The sequence below is a fragment of the Rhodotorula graminis genome, assembly GCF_001329695.1.
Source record: "Rhodotorula graminis WP1 unplaced genomic scaffold RHOBAscaffold_13, whole genome shotgun sequence".
Lineage (NCBI taxonomy): Eukaryota > Fungi > Basidiomycota > Microbotryomycetes > Sporidiobolales > Sporidiobolaceae > Rhodotorula > Rhodotorula graminis.
This window is the reverse complement of record NW_017264940.1, coordinates 325,603-344,990: the sequence shown is the minus strand read 5'-3', so window position 1 is coordinate 344,990 and position 19,388 is coordinate 325,603. Positions and strand designations below refer to the sequence as shown.

Here is a 19,388-nt window from a genome sequence, read left to right as displayed (position 1 = left end):
GGCTCGCAAGGCCTCTGCAGACACGTGCGTCGAGGACAAGGCGACGAGAGCTGGCTAACCCGACTGGCTGCGCCGATGCGTGCGCGGCTGAGCTGCAACCGCGGATGAACGCTTCTCGTCCTCGTCGGCTCGTTGAAGCGATGCCTGTGAGCGGACTGAGCAGTGGCTGAGAAGCAGCGAACGAGCAGTATGTGCTCACTGCAACCTGAACTGGCCGCGTCGCCTCTCGCTCCCCTCCTCCTCGCTTCCCTGTCCTCGAGATCCGGACGCACGAAGAATGAAGAGATACTGCTTCTCGCCTCGAGTCGGCTCGTCTACGGGTACACAGAGAAAGACAGAAGACGAACAAAGAGACCGAGAAGAACCGCAAGGCCCGACCGCACCCGCCGCTCAGACCTTCTCGTCGTCGCTCGAGGCGTTCTCGATCCGCTCCTCGCTGCCGGCCTGCGGCTTGAGGTAGGCGACGCCGCGCTCGGCGCCGAGCTCGTGCTCGCGCTGGAGCTCGGCCATGACGATCTGGTTGGCGCGCCACACGTTCTTCTGGGCAAAGAGGCGGTCCATCTCCTCGAGCGGGATGTTGCGCGTCTCGGGGAGGAGGAGGCAGATGTAGGGGATCGACGCGAGCTGCATGAGCTGTGGGTGCATGTCTTTTGAGTCAGTTTCGGGGCTCGAGGGGAAGGAGAGAGAGAGCAAACGAGAGGACGCACGCAGAAGAAGAGGTAGACGCCCCAGCCGCCGGCGCCCATGCGCAGGAACATGGTCGGCGTCGCGCGCGAGATGACAAAGTTCCCTGTGGAAGGAGACACGAGTCAGTCGGAGGTCTCTTGAGAGAGAGAGAGAGGGAGCGAGACGCACAAAGCCAGTTCGAGGTGGCAGCGAGGCACTGAGTGACCTGGCGGACCGTACCCGGGAACGACTCCGAGTTGACGACCCACGGCGTTCCGTTCCACGATGCAGCGTAGAAGGCCGTCCAGAGGTAGAAGAAGAACATGGCCGCCTTGCCGGCGGCGGGCAGGTCGGTCGTCGGGTTCAGCTGCGGCTTGTCGACGTTGATGTAGATGGCGATGGCGAGCATCGACAGAGCACCACCGAGCGAACCGATGAGGAGCTGTACGAGACAGAGGGAGGAGCGTCAGGTCCGGGTCGAGAAGGTCGAGAAAGAGGGGGACGTACGATGTTGCGGCGGCCGTATCGGTCGATGATGAAGAAGCACCAGACGAGGGCGAGCACCGTCTTGATGACACCAAACACGCCAGTCGTCAGGAGCGACGTCGAGGTGCCCGTGACGCCGATCGACTTGAAAATGGTCGGCGAGCTGAGGGAGGAGGAGAAGGGTCAGGTTCCTGCAGCCTCGAGGGACGCTCCGAGACGGGTTGAGGGAGGGACGCACTAGTAGTTGATCGCGTTGATGCCCGTGCCGTTCTGCCAGATGAACAAAGAAGATACCACTAGCATGCGGCGGAACAAGTGGCCGGTCGAGAACAGGTGGCGGATCGGCGCCCAGAACCCGGTACCGACCGCCGTGCGGTCGTGCTCGGCCTGGATGTCGATCTCGTTGATCTCGTTGATGATGTACGGGTCCTCGGGCGACAAGTTGCGGATGAAGCACAGGTTCTTGACGGCGGCGTCGCGCTTGCCGCGCTGCATGAGCCAGCGAGGCGACTCGCGGATGAAGAAGGGGACGCCGATGGCGAACAGGCCGCCAGGGATGAGCTGGACGGCGAAAGGCTGTAGGCGAGGCCAAGGGAAGTCGAAAGGGGGACGAGGAGGAGAGGGGGAGAAGGTCAGCGCTCGGGCCCTCGGAACGAGCCGGCCGACGCAAAGAGAGAGAGGGACGCACAGTGAGCCACTGCGTGGTGCCGGGCGCGATGTGCTTGGTGACGCCGTAGTTGATCCAGAAGCCGACGAGGCCACCGACTGCGAGAGGAGAGGAGGAAGGTCAGTCACGGTCCGCGCGCACGAGGGGCGAGAGAGCGAGGGACGCACTCTGCCAGCCGATCTCGTACATGCCGACGAGCTGACCACGAATGGCGGGAGGCGAGATCTCCGAGATGTAGAGCGGCGTGAGGTTCGAGGCGGCGCCGCTGCGAGGAGAGAGGGTCAGTGCTCGCGCTCGACTCGACTCAAGACAGGACGCAGGGACGCACATTCCGAGACCTGCAACGATGCGACCGCCGAGGATTGGCCCGAGACCGCGGGCGCCGTCGGCGGCGAGCATGACGCCGGCGCCGAGGCAGAAGACAAGCGCCGAGGCGAGGAGGCCCCTCTTGCGGCCGAGGAGCTGCCCGAGCGGGTAACCAAGGAGGGACCCGAAGAAGCAGCCGCCCTGGTAGGTCGAGACGATGTTGGAGCTGATGGCAGCAAACTCCTTGGGCGTCTTGGTGAGCAGGCCAAACTCCTTCTTGAACGACGGGAGCGCGATCGACGTGCCGATGAACGCCGAGTCGTAGCTGTGTGAGAGAGCGCATGTCAGTGTGTGTGCGCCGCATGAACAAGCGAGAGATCGCGAGCGAGTCAAGTCGACGCGAGAGGAGGGAGGGAGGAGGGAGAGGACGGACCCGATCATGATGGCGGCCGTCGCGGCGACGATGGCGCACGAGTACACGCGCCAGTTGTAGACCGCCTGGGGCGTCGGGCGGTCCTCGACGCGCTCAAAGAGCTTGACCATGGTGCGAGGTGAGAGAGAGAGAGAGGTTGACGAGGAGGTCGGCGAGGTCGCGAGGGCGCTAAGACGAGGTCGAGGCGCTCGAGTCGAGGGGGTCGAGGCGCGAGTGGTGGGGCGGTGTGGGAGGTCGAGAGGTGGGGCGAGGAGTGATAGAGGAAGGGAGAGGGGAAAGAGCTGTGGGAGCGAGAGGGAGGTCAACGCTGCGGGTGAAAGAACTTGGGGCACCTCTGGGCGCTCAGGCACCGTCGTGGTCCTCCGCGCACGAGAGAGGACGAGAGAGAGCAGCGCTCGACGCACGGAAGAAAGTAGACCGCCGGCCCAGCCTTTGTCGCTCGCTCGCTCGTCGACCGCCTTCCCAAGTGGGGGCGCAAAACAGGTCAGGCCGACGTCGACGCACAAGAACGCTCTGCGCCGCACGCGAGCGTGAACGAGGACTCGAGGACGCACATTGAGAGCCGACGTGTTGAGCGCGCCTTGGCCGTCGACAAGCCGGCCTCCTGCGCGCCGATGGACGATCGCCCTCGAAATCGACGCTCTTGCGCGCTCGTGACGGCCGACTGGGCCTCGCGTGCGCCTCGACGGGATCTGGACGACGCGCAGAACTCGAAGCCGATGACCTCGTCGCGGCGCTGAAAGTTGACGAGGACCTGCGCGAGCGAGATGAGCGCACGGGCCGCGCGAGGCGGGACGAGAAACCCCTCAAGAGCGCTCGGCGACGCGCCCGCTCGCCGTACGTCCGACTCGCCGTAGAACCCTGTGCGCGACTGCTCGACGACGACGAACGAGGGGCCAACGAGACGCGTTTCAGCCCGTCAGGCTACGACCCTCGGCAGGTCCATCTCGTCCACCAACCTGGGCGCGCCGACGCCGTCGGCCGGGCGCACAAATGCCTTGCGGCTCAGGTAGCACTCGTCTGGCGAGACAATGGCGGCGTCGAGCGTCGGCAGTCGGTCAAAGTAGTGGCTCGCCGAGAGCCAGACAGCCTCCTCGAAGGCGGACTGCCACACGTCGTCGCCGGTGTCCCAATCGAGTCGGCGTGTCGCGCGAGTGGGGCGGAAGACGTTGCTGCAAGAGAAGAGGACGTCAGGCCGCTCGTCGAGCTAGGACGGACGCGAGGGGAGAGGAGCGAACACGACGCACGTGTCGAGGCGACGCAGAAGCGTGCAGCGGGCGAGCCCGAGAACCAGGTCTTGCATCTGTGTGCAACGCAGTCTATCAGCGGGTGCGCAGAGATCGAGATCGACACATTCGGAGAGAGAGAAACAGACAGGCGCACCAGGTCGTGCGTCTTGTAGGGGAAAAACCCGTGCGTCTCGTCGCCCATGAACAGCTGCAGGTGCTTGACGCGCGTAAAGCTCGACGTGAGGGCGGAGATGACGGATGCGGCGATGATGGGCGACGAGTCGTCGTGGTACGGGTACTGCGGGCTCGTCATGACCTCGAGTTTCTCGACCGAGTCGGCAAGCGGCTTGAACGCGCGCAGGACCCGGATAACGAGCGCGGTGTTGGCCGGATCCTCGGCAGGGTCGTGAGGCGCCATCTCGTACGGGTGCAGGTCGAGGTGCAGGTGCGTGAGGGTGGACGGTCGAGCCGATCGAGCGTACTCCTGCGGGTGCGACTCGCGCAGGGTCAGTTGCGCGCCTTCTCGGACGAGAGAGAGAGGGAGCGAGTGGACGCACCTCGAGAGCATGCTCGACGATCCGGATCTCGGGCGCCTCGAGGTGGTACAGGGTCAGGGACCGCAAGTGCGAGAACAGGGATGGGCTGAACCAGGTCGTCGTCAAGCCTGCGACTTGGGCGAGTGACAGGACCTCGAGGCTGCTCGGGAGGGCGCCGACACGGGTACTGTCGAGGTTGGTGATCTCAACCTCGAGCTGGCGCAGGTGGACGAGCTTGTCGAGGTTGAGAGCCGCGACAGGGCCGACGTGGATGGTGAGGCGTCGAAGAGCGGGAAGGACAGGCAGGACGTCCCACACGCGCTGTATGTTGGACGCCGTAGACGGGTCCTCGTGCTCGCCGTTCGAGGTGTCCGTATGGAGCTGCACGAGGGGTCCTGTCAGCTCGCGTCGGCAGGAAAGGGAAGAGGGAGAGGAGGACGCACAATGCCCACCTCGTCGAGCAGCGTCGCCTGCCGCAGGACCTTGCCGATGTTGGTGACGGCGTCTGGATCGAGCCAGGAGTCGTGGTCCTTGATGGCGAAGCGGCGGAGGAGGGCGCAGCGAACCGGGTCGTCGGCGAGCGAGGCGACGGCGGCTCGAGGTCGGCACTTGCCGGCGAGGAACTCGTCGAGGTCGGCGTCGTAGAGCGTGTCGAGGTCGAGCTCGACGTCGCGGTACAGCTCGTGCTGGACTGACGGCCGCACGAGGCGAGAGATGAGGCTGAGTCGGGCTTGGTCGGCACGAGGCAGGTAACGCGCGACTTGGGCGACGAGCTCGGCGGGGAGGTCGACGAGGCTCATCGGCTCGCCCTCGAGCTGTCGCTGAGCGCAGCTGGGCTCTTGTGCGAGTGCGAGCAGTCGATTTCTCGGCCGCCGCGGGCCGAGAAGATGTGGCAACGAGCGACAGCTTCGACTGCAGCAACTCTGGATGTCCGAGACGCGCTGTACTAGTTCACAAGAAGCTCACACTGCCGCTGATATTGCAAAGGACTCCGCTCGCCGATGTCGAGAAGGAGAGGGAAGAGCGGCGGTGCAGCTCCCCCGGCTCAACCCTCTCTTACTCTCCCACTCTATCTCGAATCGACCCAGCCAAGGTCGTACGAGCTTTCAGCACACCACACGCACTCAGCGAGACGCGCCGCACCTCCGCCAGCCCTCTCGCTCCTCCCGACGCCCCTCATCGTTCGACTCCGCCTTCGTCCTCACCTCGCTCGTCTCAAGCCCGTGAAGATGGCAGGCGCACTCGCCCACGACAACCGGATACTCTCTGCAGACGCCCAGGTGCGTCCCGCTTCCCCTCTCTGTCCCCTCGTCGAGGACGATCGCAGCTCACCCCTCCTCGACCCTCAGGCCGCCGCCGCGTCGCCGCACGACGTGTGCATCATCGGCGCCGGCATCCTCGGCTCGGTCCTCGCCTACTCGCTCGCCGAGTCGGGCCGGTCCGTCCTCCTCCTCGAGCGCGACCTGTCCGAGCCCGACCGCATCGTCGGCGAGCTCCTCCAGCCCGGCGGGTGCCTCGCCCTCCAGAAACTCGGCATCGACGACACGCTCGACGGCATCGACGCCGTCCCGTGCGAGGGCTACCAGGTCTTCTGGGGCGACCAGGTCGTCGCCATCCCGTACCCGGACGAGAGCAAGACGATGCGCTGGAGCGACGGCACCGACCGCAAGCAGGAGGGGCGCAGCTTCCACCACGGCCTCTTCATCCAGAACCTGCGCCGCAAGGCTCAGAGCGCCGAGCGTGTCTCGCTCGTCGAGGCGACCGTCAACGAGCTCCTCGAGGACGAGGCCGGCACCATCGTCGGCGTCAAGGCGACGCCGCGCAAGGCGAGCGCCGACGACGACGCGTCCGAGCCGCTCCACTACCGCGCCAAGCTCACCATCGTCGCCGACGGGTGCATGAGCAAGTTCCGCCGCGCCCTCCTCCCGTCGCACGTCGTCCCGACGACGCGCTCGCACTTTGTCGGCCTCGTCCTCGAAGACGCCGACCTGCCCGCGCCGCACCACGGGCACGTCATCCTCGGCAAGGCCGACCCGGCCAACCCGCCCGCACCGACCGCCGAGGGCGTGCCCTCGCTCGGCCCCGTCCTCGTGTACCAGCTCGCGACGCACGACACGCGCATGCTCGTCGACGTGCGCGGGCCCAAGCTCCCGCCGCAGGCCCAGCTCGCCGCGTGGCTCCGCGAGCACGTGACGCCCGTCCTGCCGCCGACCGTCGTCGCGTCGTTCCACGCCGCACTCGACAAGAGCCTCACCAAGGACAAGCAGTACCGCCTGCGGTCCATGCCCAACTCGTACCTGCCGCCGTACCCGCAAGGGCGCGACACGCAGGGCGCGTTCCTCGCCGGCGACTCGCTCAACATGCGGCACCCGCTCACGGGCGGCGGCATGACGGTCGCGTTCAACGACTGCGTCCTCCTCACCGAGCTCCTCGGCGGCGGCAAGGCCGTGTCGGACGTCAAGGGCGACGAGCGCGGGCCGGTCGAGCTCGACAACTGGCTCGACATCAGCGAGCGCCTCGAGGAGTGGCACTGGAAGCGCAAGGCGGTCGCGAGCTGCATCAACGTCCTGAGCCTCGCCCTGTACTCGCTCTTCGGCGCCGACGGTCCGTCCTTCTCTCCCTCCCTCTCCTTCTTTCTCTCCCTTTTGTCTCTCGGGCTCGTCCCTGACTCCTCGCTCCTGCAGACGAGAACCTCGAGGTGCTCAAGACGGGCTGCTTCAAGTACTTCGAGCTCGGCGGCGACTGCATCCAGGGCCCGGTCGGCCTCCTCTCTGCGTGCGTCCGCTCTCTCTCTCTTTCTCTCCCTTCGAGCGCTCACTGATCCCTCGACTCTCCCTCCACAGGCTACGTCCCTCGCCCGCCAGCCTCTTCTACCACTTTTTCCGCGTCGCTTTCTACTCGATCTACTGCCTGTTCACGCTCCCGATCCTCGCGTCGGGCCCGGACGGCGGCAAGCCCGGCCTGAGGCAGTACCCGGCCCTCACGGTCAAGAGCTTCAAGGTGTTCTGGACGGCGTGCGTCGTCTTGCTCCCCGTCCTGTGGAGCGAGGGCCAGATGTAGAGGCCCGTCGTCGCGCTTCCCCTCTCCCCCCTCGTTCTTTCCCTCCTTTTCGCCCTTTTTTAGTTCCTCGCCTCGTTTGTCCATCGTCAGTCTCGCTGTGTGTGTAGACCCCTCTGCATCTTTACTCGTTCCAGCATGTCGACTCTCGCGCTCTCGGTCGTCGGTCGACCCGCCAGGAGGAAGAGAGGGGTCCAAGCGAGGCGAACGAGTTGCAGAGCGACAAAGAGACCAGACACAGGCGCCGCGCACACACAGCGGCGCGAGAGAGACGAGGGGGACTAGGGTGAATGCGAGAGGACGGCCCGAGGAAAGGTGGGATGTACACAGAGGGAGGAAGACAACAAGGGGGTTCGAGAGGGTCTAACAGGACGATGGGAGACGATGCCATGCTGAATGATGCCGAGCCCAGATTCCTCTGCGTGCAGCGAGATAGAGAGTCAGTCAACGTGGTCGAGGAGAGAGTCAGAGGAGAGAGAGAGAGAGAGAGAGAGAGCGGACGCACAGATCTTGGCCGCGCGCTCGTACGCCTCGTGCGCCGCCCTCCTCAAGCCCGCGATGCCCCTCGCCGCATGCTCCTGCGGCACCTCGCGCCTCGCGTCGCCCAAGCTGTCGTTGAACACCTCGAGGCTCCACGGGCCGCAGTAGCCCGTCGCGACGACGGCGTCCGAGAAGCGGTCGACGGGGAGGTAGGCGCCGAGTGCGCGCTCGAGCGGGAACAGGCGGTGCGAGCGCGACCAGGGGCGGATGCGCGGGATCGAGGGGTCCGTCGGGGGCGTGAGCGGCGGCGACATGAAGCGGCCGTCGGCGACTTGGTAGAAGAAGATCTGCGGGTGGGCGCGAGAGGGTCAGCTCCCCTGAGCGTGCGAAAGACGAGGAGGTAGAGACAGGGGCGCACCTTGCTCCCGGGCACACGGCGCACGAGCTCGTCCATGTTGCGCTCGAGCTTGGCGTCAACGTCCGGGCCGAGGCGACCGTCGACGGCGTACGGGTCGGCCCACTCGAGCGCGAGCGTGTTGAACGAGTCGAGGCACAGGCCCAGGTTGGGGCGGTCGGCGGCCTCGACGACCTCGTACGCGTCTTGCCAGCTCTGGCGGTGCGCGCCGAACGACAGGCCCTCGTACATGACGCGGATCGGCGGCGAGTAGGTCGCGGCGAGGTCGGCGAGCCACCGCAGGTCCTCGACGGCGCGGTCGAGGCTTGACGACGTCCTCGGGGCGGGCGTCGACGTCGTGCAGCACAGGAGGAGGTCGGTGCCGAGGATGGGCATGATGTCGAGGATGCCGCGGGCGTAATCGCGCGCCTCGCGCCGGTCGTCGTCGTCGACCCAGCCCTCAAAGTTGCGCAGCGGCTGCCAGCAGCTCACCTCGACGCCGTGGCGGTGCAGGATCGCCGCCAGGGCGTGCGCGGCCGAGATGCTCGCCTCGTCGCCCTCGACGCAGGGCGTGTCGAACCCGTGCTCGCGGGCGTGCGCGTCGCGGAAGTGCTGCCAGTCGAGGTCGAACAGCTCGATCGAGGTGAAGCCGTGCTCGGCGGCTGCAGCGACCTTGCGCGCGAGCGGGTGGTGGTCGCACGACCCGAGCGAGAGCGAGGCGATGCCGAGTGGAGGGAGCCGGGGCGGGTGCGGCATGGCGAGCGCGTCGTGTGCGGCGAGCGCAGGCGGGGTCGACGGGAGCGAGTTGGGCGCGGAACCCGAGTAGTCCGACATGCTGGCTGGTGGCGGGCGGGTGTGCGGGCTGGCTGGGTGATGAGCGTCGACCGAGGACGAGGGACGAGGTCGGAGGGGGGAGGAGGCGCAGGGAGCGAGCCGGACTTGCGTTGTGCTGAGAGGCTGGGCGCAGAGAGGCTGCTGCTACATGCCTGGCCTCGGTGGCTCTAGCAGTAGAGAGCTCAGAGCAGCGGCGAGCCGACGTCCGCTCGCGTCAGCTGCTGCTCGCGCCGGATCAACTTTCACCGCCGACTCAGCTGTTCGCCTCTCGCCCGGTTCGCTCGGACCCTCTTTCCGGCGCTCGCTCGCTCCGACACTCGCACGATCGAACCCGTCGAGCACAGCGAAGTTGCAGAGGCGCCCCGCCGCAGCGGCGCAGCCCGTTCGAAGTGCGAGGAGGCCGGCGGCCTGAGCGCAGATTGGTGTCGGCTTTGCTCGCGCGCACACCGGCTGCTGCTGTCACGGCTGCCGCGCCAAGTTAGCTCGGCTGTGCTCGTCTTCACAGTGCAGCCTCGCCTGCGGCTTGTCACGCTCTAGCTGCAGACACACCGTCGAGACGAAGCGAGAAGCCCTCGCTTCGACCTCTCGCCTCACCAGAATCTCCCGTCTCCTGCAATGTCTACCGCGTCGCCTTTTGTCGCTCGCTCCGTGCGATGTCGTTCGTCGAATGCCGATGCCGCCGCCCTGCTCAATTTGCCACGAAGCCGATAAATCGCTGCAGCGCGAGCCGCTTTCTGTTCGCCGGGGCCGTTGCACCGATTCGAGAGCACGAGAGGTGGAGCGCCAGAGCCCGCCCACGCTCTGCTCGCAATCACCGGGTCGAGTGAGGCCGTTTTTGGGCGAGCGGCGCAGGGAGAAAGAAGGACGCGAAGTGTGAGAGAGGGTCGGTGCGGGAACAAGTTCAGCGCCGCCGCCAGAGGTGCCGGCGGAGAGATTTCTCGCGCGCGCTGCCCCGCATCTCCAAGGTGCTCGTACTCGGCTGCTGGAGACCCGCGGTGCACCAGCTTGCGAGTCAAAGCGAGCGGAAAGAGCAGCTCTCGAGCGAGGACGGCGACTTGAGAAGGTCCGCTCATGAGCACTTGCGCGGGGCCTGTGCGACGAAACGCAAAACTGCTGACTGCGCAGCGCCGGGAGAATGAAAGGCGCTCTCAGTGCCGCGCTTCGATTTCTTCCGGGAGTTCAGGCACGCCCACGAGCCCCCTCCACTTTTGAGCGTGGGGCACTCAGCGCGCGGCCGACTTCGAGGCCTTCGCCCACTCGAAATCTCGGTGGCCCCGCTCTCCCTCACTCTTTCTCCTTCTCCTGCACCACTCTCTGCACTCTCTCCAGCGCTCCGCACACCCTCGGCCCCTGCACCCGCACCCGCCTCGAGCCCTCGCGCCCGCCTCAGCTCGCCTGCCCTCTCTCTCTCTCTCTCTTTCGACCAACCTCCGCCTCCGCCGCCTCACCTCGCACGATGGTCAAGCTCTTTGAGCGCGTCGAAGACCGCCCGACGCCCCAGGCGGTCTACAACTGGCGCGTGTACTCGTGCGCCATCGTCGCCGCGACGGCCGCCATCATGATCGGGTCCGTCCTCTCCCTCCTCTCCTCTCCCCTCCTCGCGGCGACTTGACTCGCTCGCGATCTCTCGCTTGATCCTGTGGCGCACACCTACTGACATGCGCTCTCTCCCACAGCTACGACTCGGCCTTCATCGGCACGTCGATCGCGCTCCCGTCCTTCAAGAAGGAGTTTGGCCTCCTCACCAAGACGCCCAAGGAGTTTGCTGCCATCAGCTCCAACATCGTCTCGACGTACCAGGGCGGCTGCTTCTTCGGCTCCCTCCTGGGTTACCCGATCGGTCAGCTCCTCGGCCGCAAGATGGGCCTCCTCTTCTCGTCCCTTGTCTTCTGCCTCGGCGCCGGCGTCATGCTCGCCGCCGACGGCGCTCGCGGCCTTGGCCCCATCTACGGTGGCCGCATCGTCGCCGGTCTCGGAATGTGCGTCCCGGCGTCCTGTCTTGAGTCGAGTCGAGCGCGAGCCCTGACCCTCTCTCCCTCCTACCTCACAGCGGCGCCGCCTCGAACCTCACGCCGCTCTACATCTCGGAGATCTCGCCTCCCGCCATTCGCGGTCAGCTCGTCGGCATGTACGAGATCGGCTGGCAGAGTGCGTCCCTTGCTCTCCCGACCCTCGTGCGCGCAGACCGTGACTGACCTTCCTCTCCTCTCCTCTCGCAGTCGGTGGCCTCGTCGGCTTCTGGATCAACTACGGCGTCACCAAGCACATCGCGCCCGGCACCACGCAGTGGCTCACTGTGCGTCCCTCTCTCTCTTTGCGTCGGCCGGCTCGTTCCGAGGGCCCGAGCGCTGACCTTCTCCCCCTCTCCTCCTCGTCCCCCCTTTCGACCTCCCTCGGCCTCGCCTACAGCCTTTCGCCGTCCAGCTCATCCCTGGCGGCCTGTTCGCCCTCGGCATCCCCTTCTTCGTCCGCGAGTCGCCTCGCTGGCTCATGCAGCGCGGCAAGCGCGACGCGGCCGTCAAGAACCTGTGCTTCATCCGCAACCTGTCGCCCGAGGACCCGTACATCATCAACGAGATCAACGAGATCGACATCCAGGCCGAGCACGACCGCACGGCCGTCGGTACTGGCTTCTGGGCGCCGATCCGCCACCTGTTCTCGACGGGCCACTTGTTCCGCCGCATGCTAGTGGTATCCTCCTTGTTCATCTGGCAGAACGGCACGGGCATCAACGCGATCAACTACTAGTGCGTCCCTCCCTCGACCCCTCTCAGAGCGTCCTCGAGGCCGCAGGAACCTGACCCCTGTCCTTCCACAGCTCGCCGACCATTTTCAAGTCGATCGGCGTCACGGGCACCTCGACGTCGCTCCTGACGACTGGCGTGTTTGGTGTCATCAAGACGGTGCTCGCCCTCGTCTGGTGCTTCTTCATCATCGACCGATACGGCCGCCGCAACATCGTGCGTCCCCTGCTCGTCTCCCTCTTTCTCGACCTTCTCGACCCGGACCTGACGCTCCTCTCGTACAGCTCCTCATCGGCTCGCTCGGCGGTGCCCTGTCGATGCTCGCCATCGCCATCTACATCAACGTCGACAAGCCGCAGCTGAACCCGACGACCGACCTGCCCGCCGCTGGCAAGGCGGCCATGTTCTTCTTCTACCTGTGGACGGCCTTCTACGCTGCATCGTGGAACGGAACGCCGTGGGTCGTCAACTCGGAGTCGTTCCCGGGTACGGTCCGCCAGGTCACTCAGTGCCTCGCTGCCACCTCGAACTGGCTTTGTGCGTCTCGCTCCCTCTCTCTCTCTCTCAAGAGACCTCCGACTGACTCGTGTCTCCTTCCACAGGGAACTTTGTCATCTCGCGCGCGACGCCGACCATGTTCCTGCGCATGGGCGCCGGCGGCTGGGGCGTCTACCTCTTCTTCTGCGTGCGTCCTCTCGCTCTCTCTCTCTCCTTCCCCTCGAGCCCTCTCACTAACTCGAAAGACATGCACCCACAGCTCATGCAGCTCGCGTCGATCCCCTACATCTGCCTCCTCCTCCCCGAGACGCGCAACATCCCGCTCGAGGAGATGGACCGCCTCTTTGCCCAGAAGAACGTGTGGCGCGCCAACCAGATCGTCATGGCCGAGCTCCAGCGCGAGCACGAGCTCGGCGCCGAGCGTGGGCCGTCGTACCTCAAGCCGCAGGCGGGCTCGAGCATCGAGGAGGTCGAGGACGTCAAGGAGCGCGTCTAGGAGGAAGAGGCGGTCGGAGCGCACCTCGCTGTCTCTCTCTCTCTTCCGGGTTGTACTGGTTCTCTCTCTGTCTCTCCCATCGGTCGTTCTATAGTCGCACGCTGCATTGTTCTATCGGACCATCTCCACCTTGCCTCGCGAGCCGTGCCGAGAGAGCGAGAGGTTGAGGAGCGCGAACCTGGCGGGGCTCGGGTCGCGCGGAGCGAGAGCAGCCTGGAGCCTGTTCTAGAGAGCCATCTGTCGAGCCAAGCCTGTCGTCGTCGCTGCCGCTCGCCCCGCTCGAGAGTCGGCTTCGCGTCCAGACGCGCCTCCCCTCCTCGCACCAACAACAACAACCGGCCTCGTCACGCACCCGCCATGCCCGCCCAGGCCAGCACATCTGCCCCCGCCGCCCTGCGCACCATCGACGACACCGAGGAGGAGATCCCGCCGCTCGCGTTCGACACCGAGGACGAGCTGCGCGCCGTCCTCGAGCGATGGAGGGCCGACCTCGTGCGGCGGGTCGACGAGCGGTGCGGGGCGAGCGCGGGCGGCAAGGGCAAGGGCAAGGGCAAGGCTGCGCAGGGGCAGATGACCGCCCAGGACAAGCAGCGCGTCGAGGAGCTCGTCATGAAGGTGAGCCCCCCTCCCCCTCGTTCGATGATGAGCGCTCTCGCCGTCACGGCCTCGTGGAGCCCTGCAGGCGGCCTCAGGACCTTCATCTCGAGTGTCAGGGCCACCTGTGCGCGTTGCGCCCCATCGCGCGGCAGGGTCGTTGCCGACTCGAGCGCTGACCTCGCCCCTCTCCCCCTCCCTCCCCCTCGTCGCAGCAATTCTACCGCAAGGTCGAGTCGATCATCTCGTCGAACTGCACCATTGCCGGCCTCCCCGTCGCCGAGTACGAGCGCAAGAAGAAGCGCGGCGGTGCGTCCCCGCCCGTCCCCTCTCGCAGCCCTCACTCGTCGCCTCGACCTGACCTTGCGCCTCTCGCACGCAGAGCTCGGCAAGACGCAGCCGTTCAACGACGAGCTGCACCAGCGTGTGCTCAAGTACCAGAACGACCTGTTCGACGCACGCGAGGTCAACGCCCGTGAGCGGGTCGACGCTCCGTCGCGAACGGCCGAGGCGCGTCCCCCCCCTCCTCGCCCCCTCTTGTCGGTCGGCCGACGTGACTGACGGCACCTTCGTCCTCCTACAGTACGTCCAAGGCGTCGTCGAGCTCGACAAGGAGTACCTCGGCAAGCTCGAAGACGCGCGCGCACCCGTCCCCGACGAGCTCTCCCTCCCCAAAGTGCGCCCGCGCAAGAGCCTCGGCGTCGCAGCCGGTGCGTCGCCTCTTTCACTCTCGCCCTTGATGTCTCGGGCTCCCCGTATTGACGTCTTGCGACGCTCGCAGCCCCGCAGGAGGCGCCGACGCCGGCCCAGGCGCAGCAGTACTTCGAGGAGGGGCGGCAAACGCTCGACCGGCTGCTCGAGGTGCGTTCTCTCTCCCTCGCCGTCACATCTCGTTGCTCAAACGAGAGCTCACGCGTCTCTTGGCCGTCTTGCAGGAGGTGCCCAGGCTCGCTACGGCGGCCGACGAGGCGCGCCAGGTTGCGCTCGACGCGGCGGCACTCGAGTGAGCGGTGGGGCCGAGCGTCGGCGGGGCGGTCTGTAGTCTTGTCTGTGCTGTTGACTGTATCATCAGGCCGTGCTTCAGTGCCTTTTTTGCGTCGTCGCGGACTTAGCGAGCGGAGAGACTCTCGCCTCGGGCGCCTGCCTCAGCTTCCGACTTGCTCTTGCCTCGCCGCGTCGTGCCGGGCTAGCCGAGTCCCCTGCTGCCTCGCACCTGAGCTGCTCCACGGAATTGCTGCGACCTCGCTGTCGCCCTCCCTCTCGCCGCTTTCCTCGTCTTCGCCCTCGCCCTCAGGCTCCCGCCTCGAGCGATGTCAGCCTCGACGAGGACCGACAACTGGAGCGCCGAGCGCTACAGCAGCAACGCCAGCTTTGTCTACTCGGCCGCCTTCACCAACAAGGCCATCGCCCTCCTCAGCCCTCAGCCCGGCGTGCGTCTCCCCGTCCTCCATCTCCTCCTCGTCCCGCCCCCACTTGTCGCCCGAAGCTGACCCTCGGCTGTCCACACCCCGCAGGAGCACATCCTCGACCTCGGCTGCGGCTCGGGCGAGCTCACGCTCGAGTCGGTCCTGCCGCCCGTCCTCCCCGGTGGCTCCGTCGTCGGCCTCGACGCTTCGCCCGACCTGCTCGCCCGCGCCGAGGCCAACGCCGCCGCCCTGTCGTCGCCGGCCGCCGCCGCTGCCATCACCTGGGTCCTGCGCGACGGGCACGAGCTTGAGGGCCTGCAGCAGGACGGCCGGTACGACGCCGTCTTCTCCAACGCGGCACTGCACTGGATGAAGCGCGACCCGGCCAAGGTCGTTCGCGGCGTGCACGGCCTCCTCAAGCCCGGTGGGCGCTTCGTCGGCGAGGTGCGTCCACCTCTCACAGCCTTGACGCAGCCGCATCGAGTCAAAACCTGACGTGCTGCTTCCCCACCCTTCCTCCAGTTTGGCGGCGCGCTCAACATGGTCGGCGTGCGTTCGACGCTCCACGTCGTGCTCGGCGAGCGCGGCATCGACGCGAGCAAGGTCGACCCGTGGTTCTTCCCAACGCCCGAGACGTACAGCGCCATCCTCGAGAAGGAGGGCTTCAAGGTCGAGACCTGCGGTGCGTCCTCCTTTCACCCTCTCTGCGCCGCCACGACGAACCTGACCCAGTCTACTCGTCGTCGCCCCATCGCCAGAGCTCGTCCCTCGCCCGACGGCGCTCCCGACAGGCCTGCGCGGCTGGCTCGAGACGTTCGCGTTTGCCTTCCTCGACGCGCTCCCCTCGCCCGCCGACCGCGAGGCCGTCATCGACGAGGTGTGCCGCCGCCTCGAGGTCGACATGAAGGCGCAAGGCGAGGGAGAGGGAACGTGGACGGTCATGTACGTGCGGCTGCGGTTCAAGGCGTGGAAGAAGTGAGGGACGGGGCGGATCAAGGTGCGCTCGAGCCTCTCTCCTTCCTCGCCAGGACCTCTCTCGTGGGGCCGTCCCTCACTGACTCTCTCCTCGTGCATGATAGTGCGACGAGCAGTGCCCAATCAGTGCCGTGTACATTTGCCTGCCCCTCGCACGTGCTCGGGCCGCTGCGAGAGCGAGTCGTCGAGGCCCGTCCTCACGACTACCGCTCCTGTTCTCTCGCTTTCTCCTCTTTCTGCGGTTCTCGCTCCCACTCCTGCTCTCGTCGAGCCGACCTCACTCGCTGAGCGTCGCGCTCGTTAGTGACGTGTCCGCGAGGACGAACGGACGGAGGCTCGGCGTCTCCGCTCGCTCGAGGCGTCGGCCTCGCGTCCGCGCCCCCTGTCCGCCCCGCGTCGGCTGCTGCCCGTGTCAGCCCTCGCAGCCCTCGGCGACATCTCGACCGCGCTTGTCGCACCGCTTCGAGCTCGCCCGCGCCGTGCCTCGCGGTCGACGGCTTCTCGCCGCAGCTGGCTCGCGCGCTCGCTTCTGTCCTCCAGCTCTGCGCCGCTCGAGCATGTCGTCGGCCATCGTCAGCACCGTCGGAGCCGTCGTGCGCCCCCCTCTCTCTCCCTCTTGTCGATCGGGACTGAACCGATCTCCTTTCGTCCCCTCCTCGACTTCGACCTCGACCTCGCCCCTCGCCCCTCGCCCCTCGCCCACAGATCGTCGCGACCTGCCTGTCGTGCTTCTCGTGCGGCATCGTCGTCAGCCTGTACGGGCGGTACTACGCGCGCTTCTCGCGCGACCCGGCGTGGATCCAAGTCGGCGCCGCGCTCGGAACGGCGTTGGCCCTCGTCGACACGGCGTTCAACGCGTCGTGGGCGTACAAGGTGCGTCTCGCGAGCGTTCTCTGGACCCTGGAGCGCCGTCGGGGCGAGGCGAGCGGCGCTGACCACCTCGTTCCTCTTCGCAGTGGGGCGTGACCTACTTTGTTCGTCCGCAAGACCTCGCGCTGCTCCCGTTCGAGCTCACGGCCTACTGCTTCGTCATGTCGACTGCGGTGCTCGCCGTCCAGTGCTTCTACCTGTACAGACGTGCGTCCCGCTCTCACTCGCTCGTCGCCGCCGAGGTTCGAGGAGAAGCGCACTGACCCCCTCTCGCCCTCTCGCAGTCTACGCCGTCTCGAACCGCAACTGGATTCCGGTCGCCCTCCTCGGCGCCATCTCGTTCGGCTGCTACGGCATCGCTCTTTGTGCGTCGCCCACCTCTCGAGTCGTCGAGGTCGAGCACACCCTGACCCGACCTTCTTCCCGCTCGACAGGGATGGGCTACGTGTGCTCGCAGAACTCGGACAACATCCTCGCGTTCGCCGACATCCGCACCCAGTCGTGGGGCTGGTTCGCTGGCGTCCTCGTCGTCGACCTCGCCACCACGGTCCTCATGTTCTGGTGGCTCGTGTTCAAGCCCAAGAAGCAGTCAGGCGGCGCCGTCAAGACGAGCACGTGCGCCCTCTCTATTCTCTCGTCTAATGAAGAGACCTGACGAGGGACACTGACGCTCTCGCACCCACAGGCCGCTCAAGAAGGTCGTCCTCATGGCCGCCCAGACGAACCTCCTGTCGGCCGTCTGCCAGATCGCGATCGTGTTCCTGTACGCAACGTGGCCAACTTCAACGTACTACACGTTCTTCGGCCTGCCCGAGGCCAAGATCTGTGCGTCCTCGTCTCTCTGCGCGCACTCAATCCCGCTCCTCCTCGACCGCCATCTCCCCCTCTCCTCCTCGAGCACACTCCCTGACTCTCGCCCCGCCCCCGCCCTCGTCCACAGACATCGGCTCGTTCCTCGCGACGCTCAACGCGCGCAGCCCACACGGCTCGGGCGCGTTCGACGAGTCGTCCCAGTCGCGCAAAGGCTTCGGCGGCCTGAGCGCCGCCGGTACCGTTGCCCATCAACAGCCCGTGCACGTCACGGTCCGGCAGGAGGTCAACATCGACGCCGAGGACGACGACGTGTCGCTCGCGAGCCGCAAGGGCGCCGGCGCCGGTGCGGCCCAGGGCTCGATGCGGTTCCCGGCGACGGCCCAGTTTGCGACGCCGAGCCCGCCGTACCGGGTCCAGTTCGACGAGCAGCCGGGCAGTGTCGACGCCGAGAAGGGCGGCAGGCACAACGCTTTCTAGGCGCACCTCGTCGCACAACATGCTCTCGCAACTAGATCTCATTTCTTGCCCTCTCGCCGCTCCCTCCCTCTCTCTCACACACACACTCTCTCTCGCTCGTGCAATACCTATCGCTACATGAGTTTCAGAATCATTTGGTACGTCAAGAGAGAGAGAGCGACTGCGCCGAGTCGAGAGGGTTTGGGGGAGACGACGACAAAGGGGCGAGGGGTAGAGCGAACCAGCGCGGGCGTGAAAGAGGTGGACGTCTATGGTGTAAAGGGGAAGGGGAGCGAGAGCACGCTCTAGTCGGTCGCCCGGGTGCTCGACACGTCGACGACGTCGTGCGCATGGCTCGCGCGCTCGTACTCGAGGAGCGCGACCGCGACATCGAGGTCGCCCCCGCGCTCGAGGACCGTCTCGCCGACGGCGAGCTCCTCGTCGTACCGGGGCGGCGCCTCGTGGCTCTGCGCGGCGCGCTCGGCGTCCCACGCGTCGTGGCGGGCGAGCGGCGGCGGGCGAGGGACGGTGAGGAAGTAGATGTTGGCCTCGAGGGCGTGCGGGAGTGGGAAGGGGAGCTCGAGGAGGGTGGGAGGGAAGGCGTTGTGCTTGGGCCGGGCCGAGAGGCTGACGAGGTGCGGTAGCGAGGGGGAGATGGGGAGAGCGGGTGGAGGGCAGCGGCGCCGAGTCAGTTCGGGTCCAGCCGGGAGACAAGGAGAACGAGAGAGAGAGTGGACGGACCCGTTGCGGCCGACCGAGAGGAGCGACGTGACGGGCGCCTTGCGCACTCCCGCCCCGCGGCACCACACGACGGCCTGACGCAGCTTGTCCTCGACCCACTCTGCCTCGTCGACGGCCTTGCGCACGGCGCGGATGTGGCGCCTCGTCGCCTTGCCCGCCCAGCACGACTCGAGGCGCTTGGCGCGGCAGTCGTCGAGCGCCGTGAGCCGCGCCTTGAGGTCGCGCAGCCGGATCAGCCACGAGAGGTGGCTCGCGCGCAGGCTGCGCTCGGTGAGCGGTGCCGGGCGGGACCGCGAGTGCTGGCGCGCGAAGCGGGTCGAGCGCGACGTCGACGAGAGCGAGGCCGACCGCCGAGGCCGGTCGTGGTGGTCGTCCGGGAGCGGGATCACAGGGCTGCGCAGGTCGCGCAGGCCCTCGTTGCTGCGCAGGAGGGCGACAGCCGCGTTCAGGGCGACGATGGCGGCCATGGGCGCAACTCGGGGGGGCGAGAGAGGGAGAGAGAGCGCCGAGAGGAGGACGAGCCCGAGGTGAGAGCGGTCGCCCCTCGGCCGGACTAGCGTCGCCCTCCGCATCTTCGCGGTTCTCCTATCGGTGACGGGCGTCACCTCCCCAGGTCCGCCCGCCTTTCCCCTCGTCGCTCGCACGTGCACACGTACAGGGGCAAGCTTCTCTCGGTGCGCAGGGGCACACCTTGCTCGCCGCGACAG

General features: G+C 66.9%; 9 protein-coding genes across 9 annotated transcripts; 5 read left to right on the top strand and 4 right to left on the bottom strand.

Moving 5' to 3' along the window:
• Positions 1-390: 390 nt before the first annotated feature.
• Positions 391-2,668, bottom strand: RHOBADRAFT_48848 (uncharacterized protein; the record flags this gene model as incomplete). The annotated part of the gene is made up of 9 exons (XM_018415197.1): positions 391-633; positions 708-790; positions 856-1,108; positions 1,174-1,315; positions 1,391-1,728; positions 1,841-1,917; positions 1,987-2,084; positions 2,148-2,450; positions 2,559-2,668. The coding sequence occupies 9 exons, from the start codon at positions 2,666-2,668 to the stop codon at positions 391-393; spliced, it is 1,647 nt and encodes a 548-aa protein (XP_018268879.1).
• Positions 2,669-2,726: 58 nt separating this feature from the next.
• Positions 2,727-5,190, bottom strand: RHOBADRAFT_55507 (uncharacterized protein; the record flags this gene model as incomplete). The annotated part of the gene is made up of 8 exons (XM_018417881.1): positions 4,767-5,190; positions 4,345-4,704; positions 3,942-4,271; positions 3,806-3,861; positions 3,550-3,730; positions 3,400-3,429; positions 3,113-3,312; positions 2,727-2,745 (listed from the first exon to the last, which is right to left on the bottom strand). The coding sequence occupies exons 1-8, from the start codon at positions 5,121-5,123 to the stop codon at positions 2,727-2,729; spliced, it is 1,533 nt and encodes a 510-aa protein (XP_018268878.1). The 5' UTR covers positions 5,124-5,190.
• A 362-nt stretch (positions 5,191-5,552) lies between these two features.
• Positions 5,553-7,383, top strand: RHOBADRAFT_46418 (uncharacterized protein; the record flags this gene model as incomplete). Its single annotated transcript, XM_018414785.1, has 4 exons — positions 5,553-5,603; positions 5,673-6,927; positions 7,008-7,098; positions 7,167-7,383. 4 exons carry the CDS (start codon positions 5,553-5,555, stop codon positions 7,381-7,383), a joined length of 1,614 nt encoding a protein of 537 aa, XP_018268877.1.
• Positions 7,384-7,943: 560 nt separating this feature from the next.
• RHOBADRAFT_7487 (uncharacterized protein) lies at positions 7,944-8,977 on the bottom strand (the record flags this gene model as incomplete). Its single annotated transcript, XM_018419189.1, has 2 exons — positions 7,944-8,207; positions 8,279-8,977. Coding segments are annotated over 2 exons (963 nt in total), but the record flags the coding sequence as incomplete, so codon positions are not given.
• Positions 8,978-10,544: 1,567 nt separating this feature from the next.
• On the top strand, positions 10,545-12,864 carry RHOBADRAFT_48845 (uncharacterized protein; the record flags this gene model as incomplete). Its single annotated transcript, XM_018415196.1, has 9 exons — positions 10,545-10,654; positions 10,765-11,067; positions 11,139-11,236; positions 11,308-11,384; positions 11,498-11,835; positions 11,907-12,048; positions 12,117-12,369; positions 12,435-12,517; positions 12,590-12,864. The coding sequence occupies 9 exons, from the start codon at positions 10,545-10,547 to the stop codon at positions 12,824-12,826; spliced, it is 1,641 nt and encodes a 546-aa protein (XP_018268875.1). The 3' UTR covers positions 12,827-12,864.
• Positions 12,865-13,183: 319 nt separating this feature from the next.
• RHOBADRAFT_55503 (uncharacterized protein) lies at positions 13,184-14,469 on the top strand (the record flags this gene model as incomplete). Its single annotated transcript, XM_018417880.1, has 6 exons — positions 13,184-13,441; positions 13,636-13,729; positions 13,803-13,930; positions 14,004-14,130; positions 14,202-14,281; positions 14,356-14,469. 6 exons carry the CDS (start codon positions 13,184-13,186, stop codon positions 14,425-14,427), a joined length of 759 nt encoding a protein of 252 aa, XP_018268874.1. The 3' UTR covers positions 14,428-14,469.
• Positions 14,470-14,601: 132 nt separating this feature from the next.
• Positions 14,602-15,945, top strand: RHOBADRAFT_48844 (uncharacterized protein). Its single transcript, XM_018415195.1, has 5 exons — positions 14,602-14,850; positions 14,935-15,270; positions 15,349-15,508; positions 15,585-15,823; positions 15,906-15,945. Exons 1-4 carry the CDS (start codon positions 14,731-14,733, stop codon positions 15,803-15,805), a joined length of 837 nt encoding a protein of 278 aa, XP_018268873.1. The 5' UTR covers positions 14,602-14,730; the 3' UTR covers positions 15,806-15,823; positions 15,906-15,945.
• A 413-nt stretch (positions 15,946-16,358) lies between these two features.
• Positions 16,359-17,961, top strand: RHOBADRAFT_55501 (uncharacterized protein; the record flags this gene model as incomplete). Its single annotated transcript, XM_018417879.1, has 7 exons — positions 16,359-16,394; positions 16,507-16,674; positions 16,758-16,878; positions 16,956-17,036; positions 17,106-17,286; positions 17,357-17,496; positions 17,612-17,961. The coding sequence occupies 7 exons, from the start codon at positions 16,359-16,361 to the stop codon at positions 17,959-17,961; spliced, it is 1,077 nt and encodes a 358-aa protein (XP_018268872.1).
• Positions 17,962-18,062: 101 nt separating this feature from the next.
• On the bottom strand, positions 18,063-19,148 carry RHOBADRAFT_55500 (uncharacterized protein; the record flags this gene model as incomplete). The annotated part of the gene is made up of 2 exons (XM_018417878.1): positions 18,063-18,567; positions 18,682-19,148. Coding segments are annotated over 2 exons (971 nt in total), but the record flags the coding sequence as incomplete, so codon positions are not given.
• Positions 19,149-19,388: the final 240 nt, after the last annotated feature.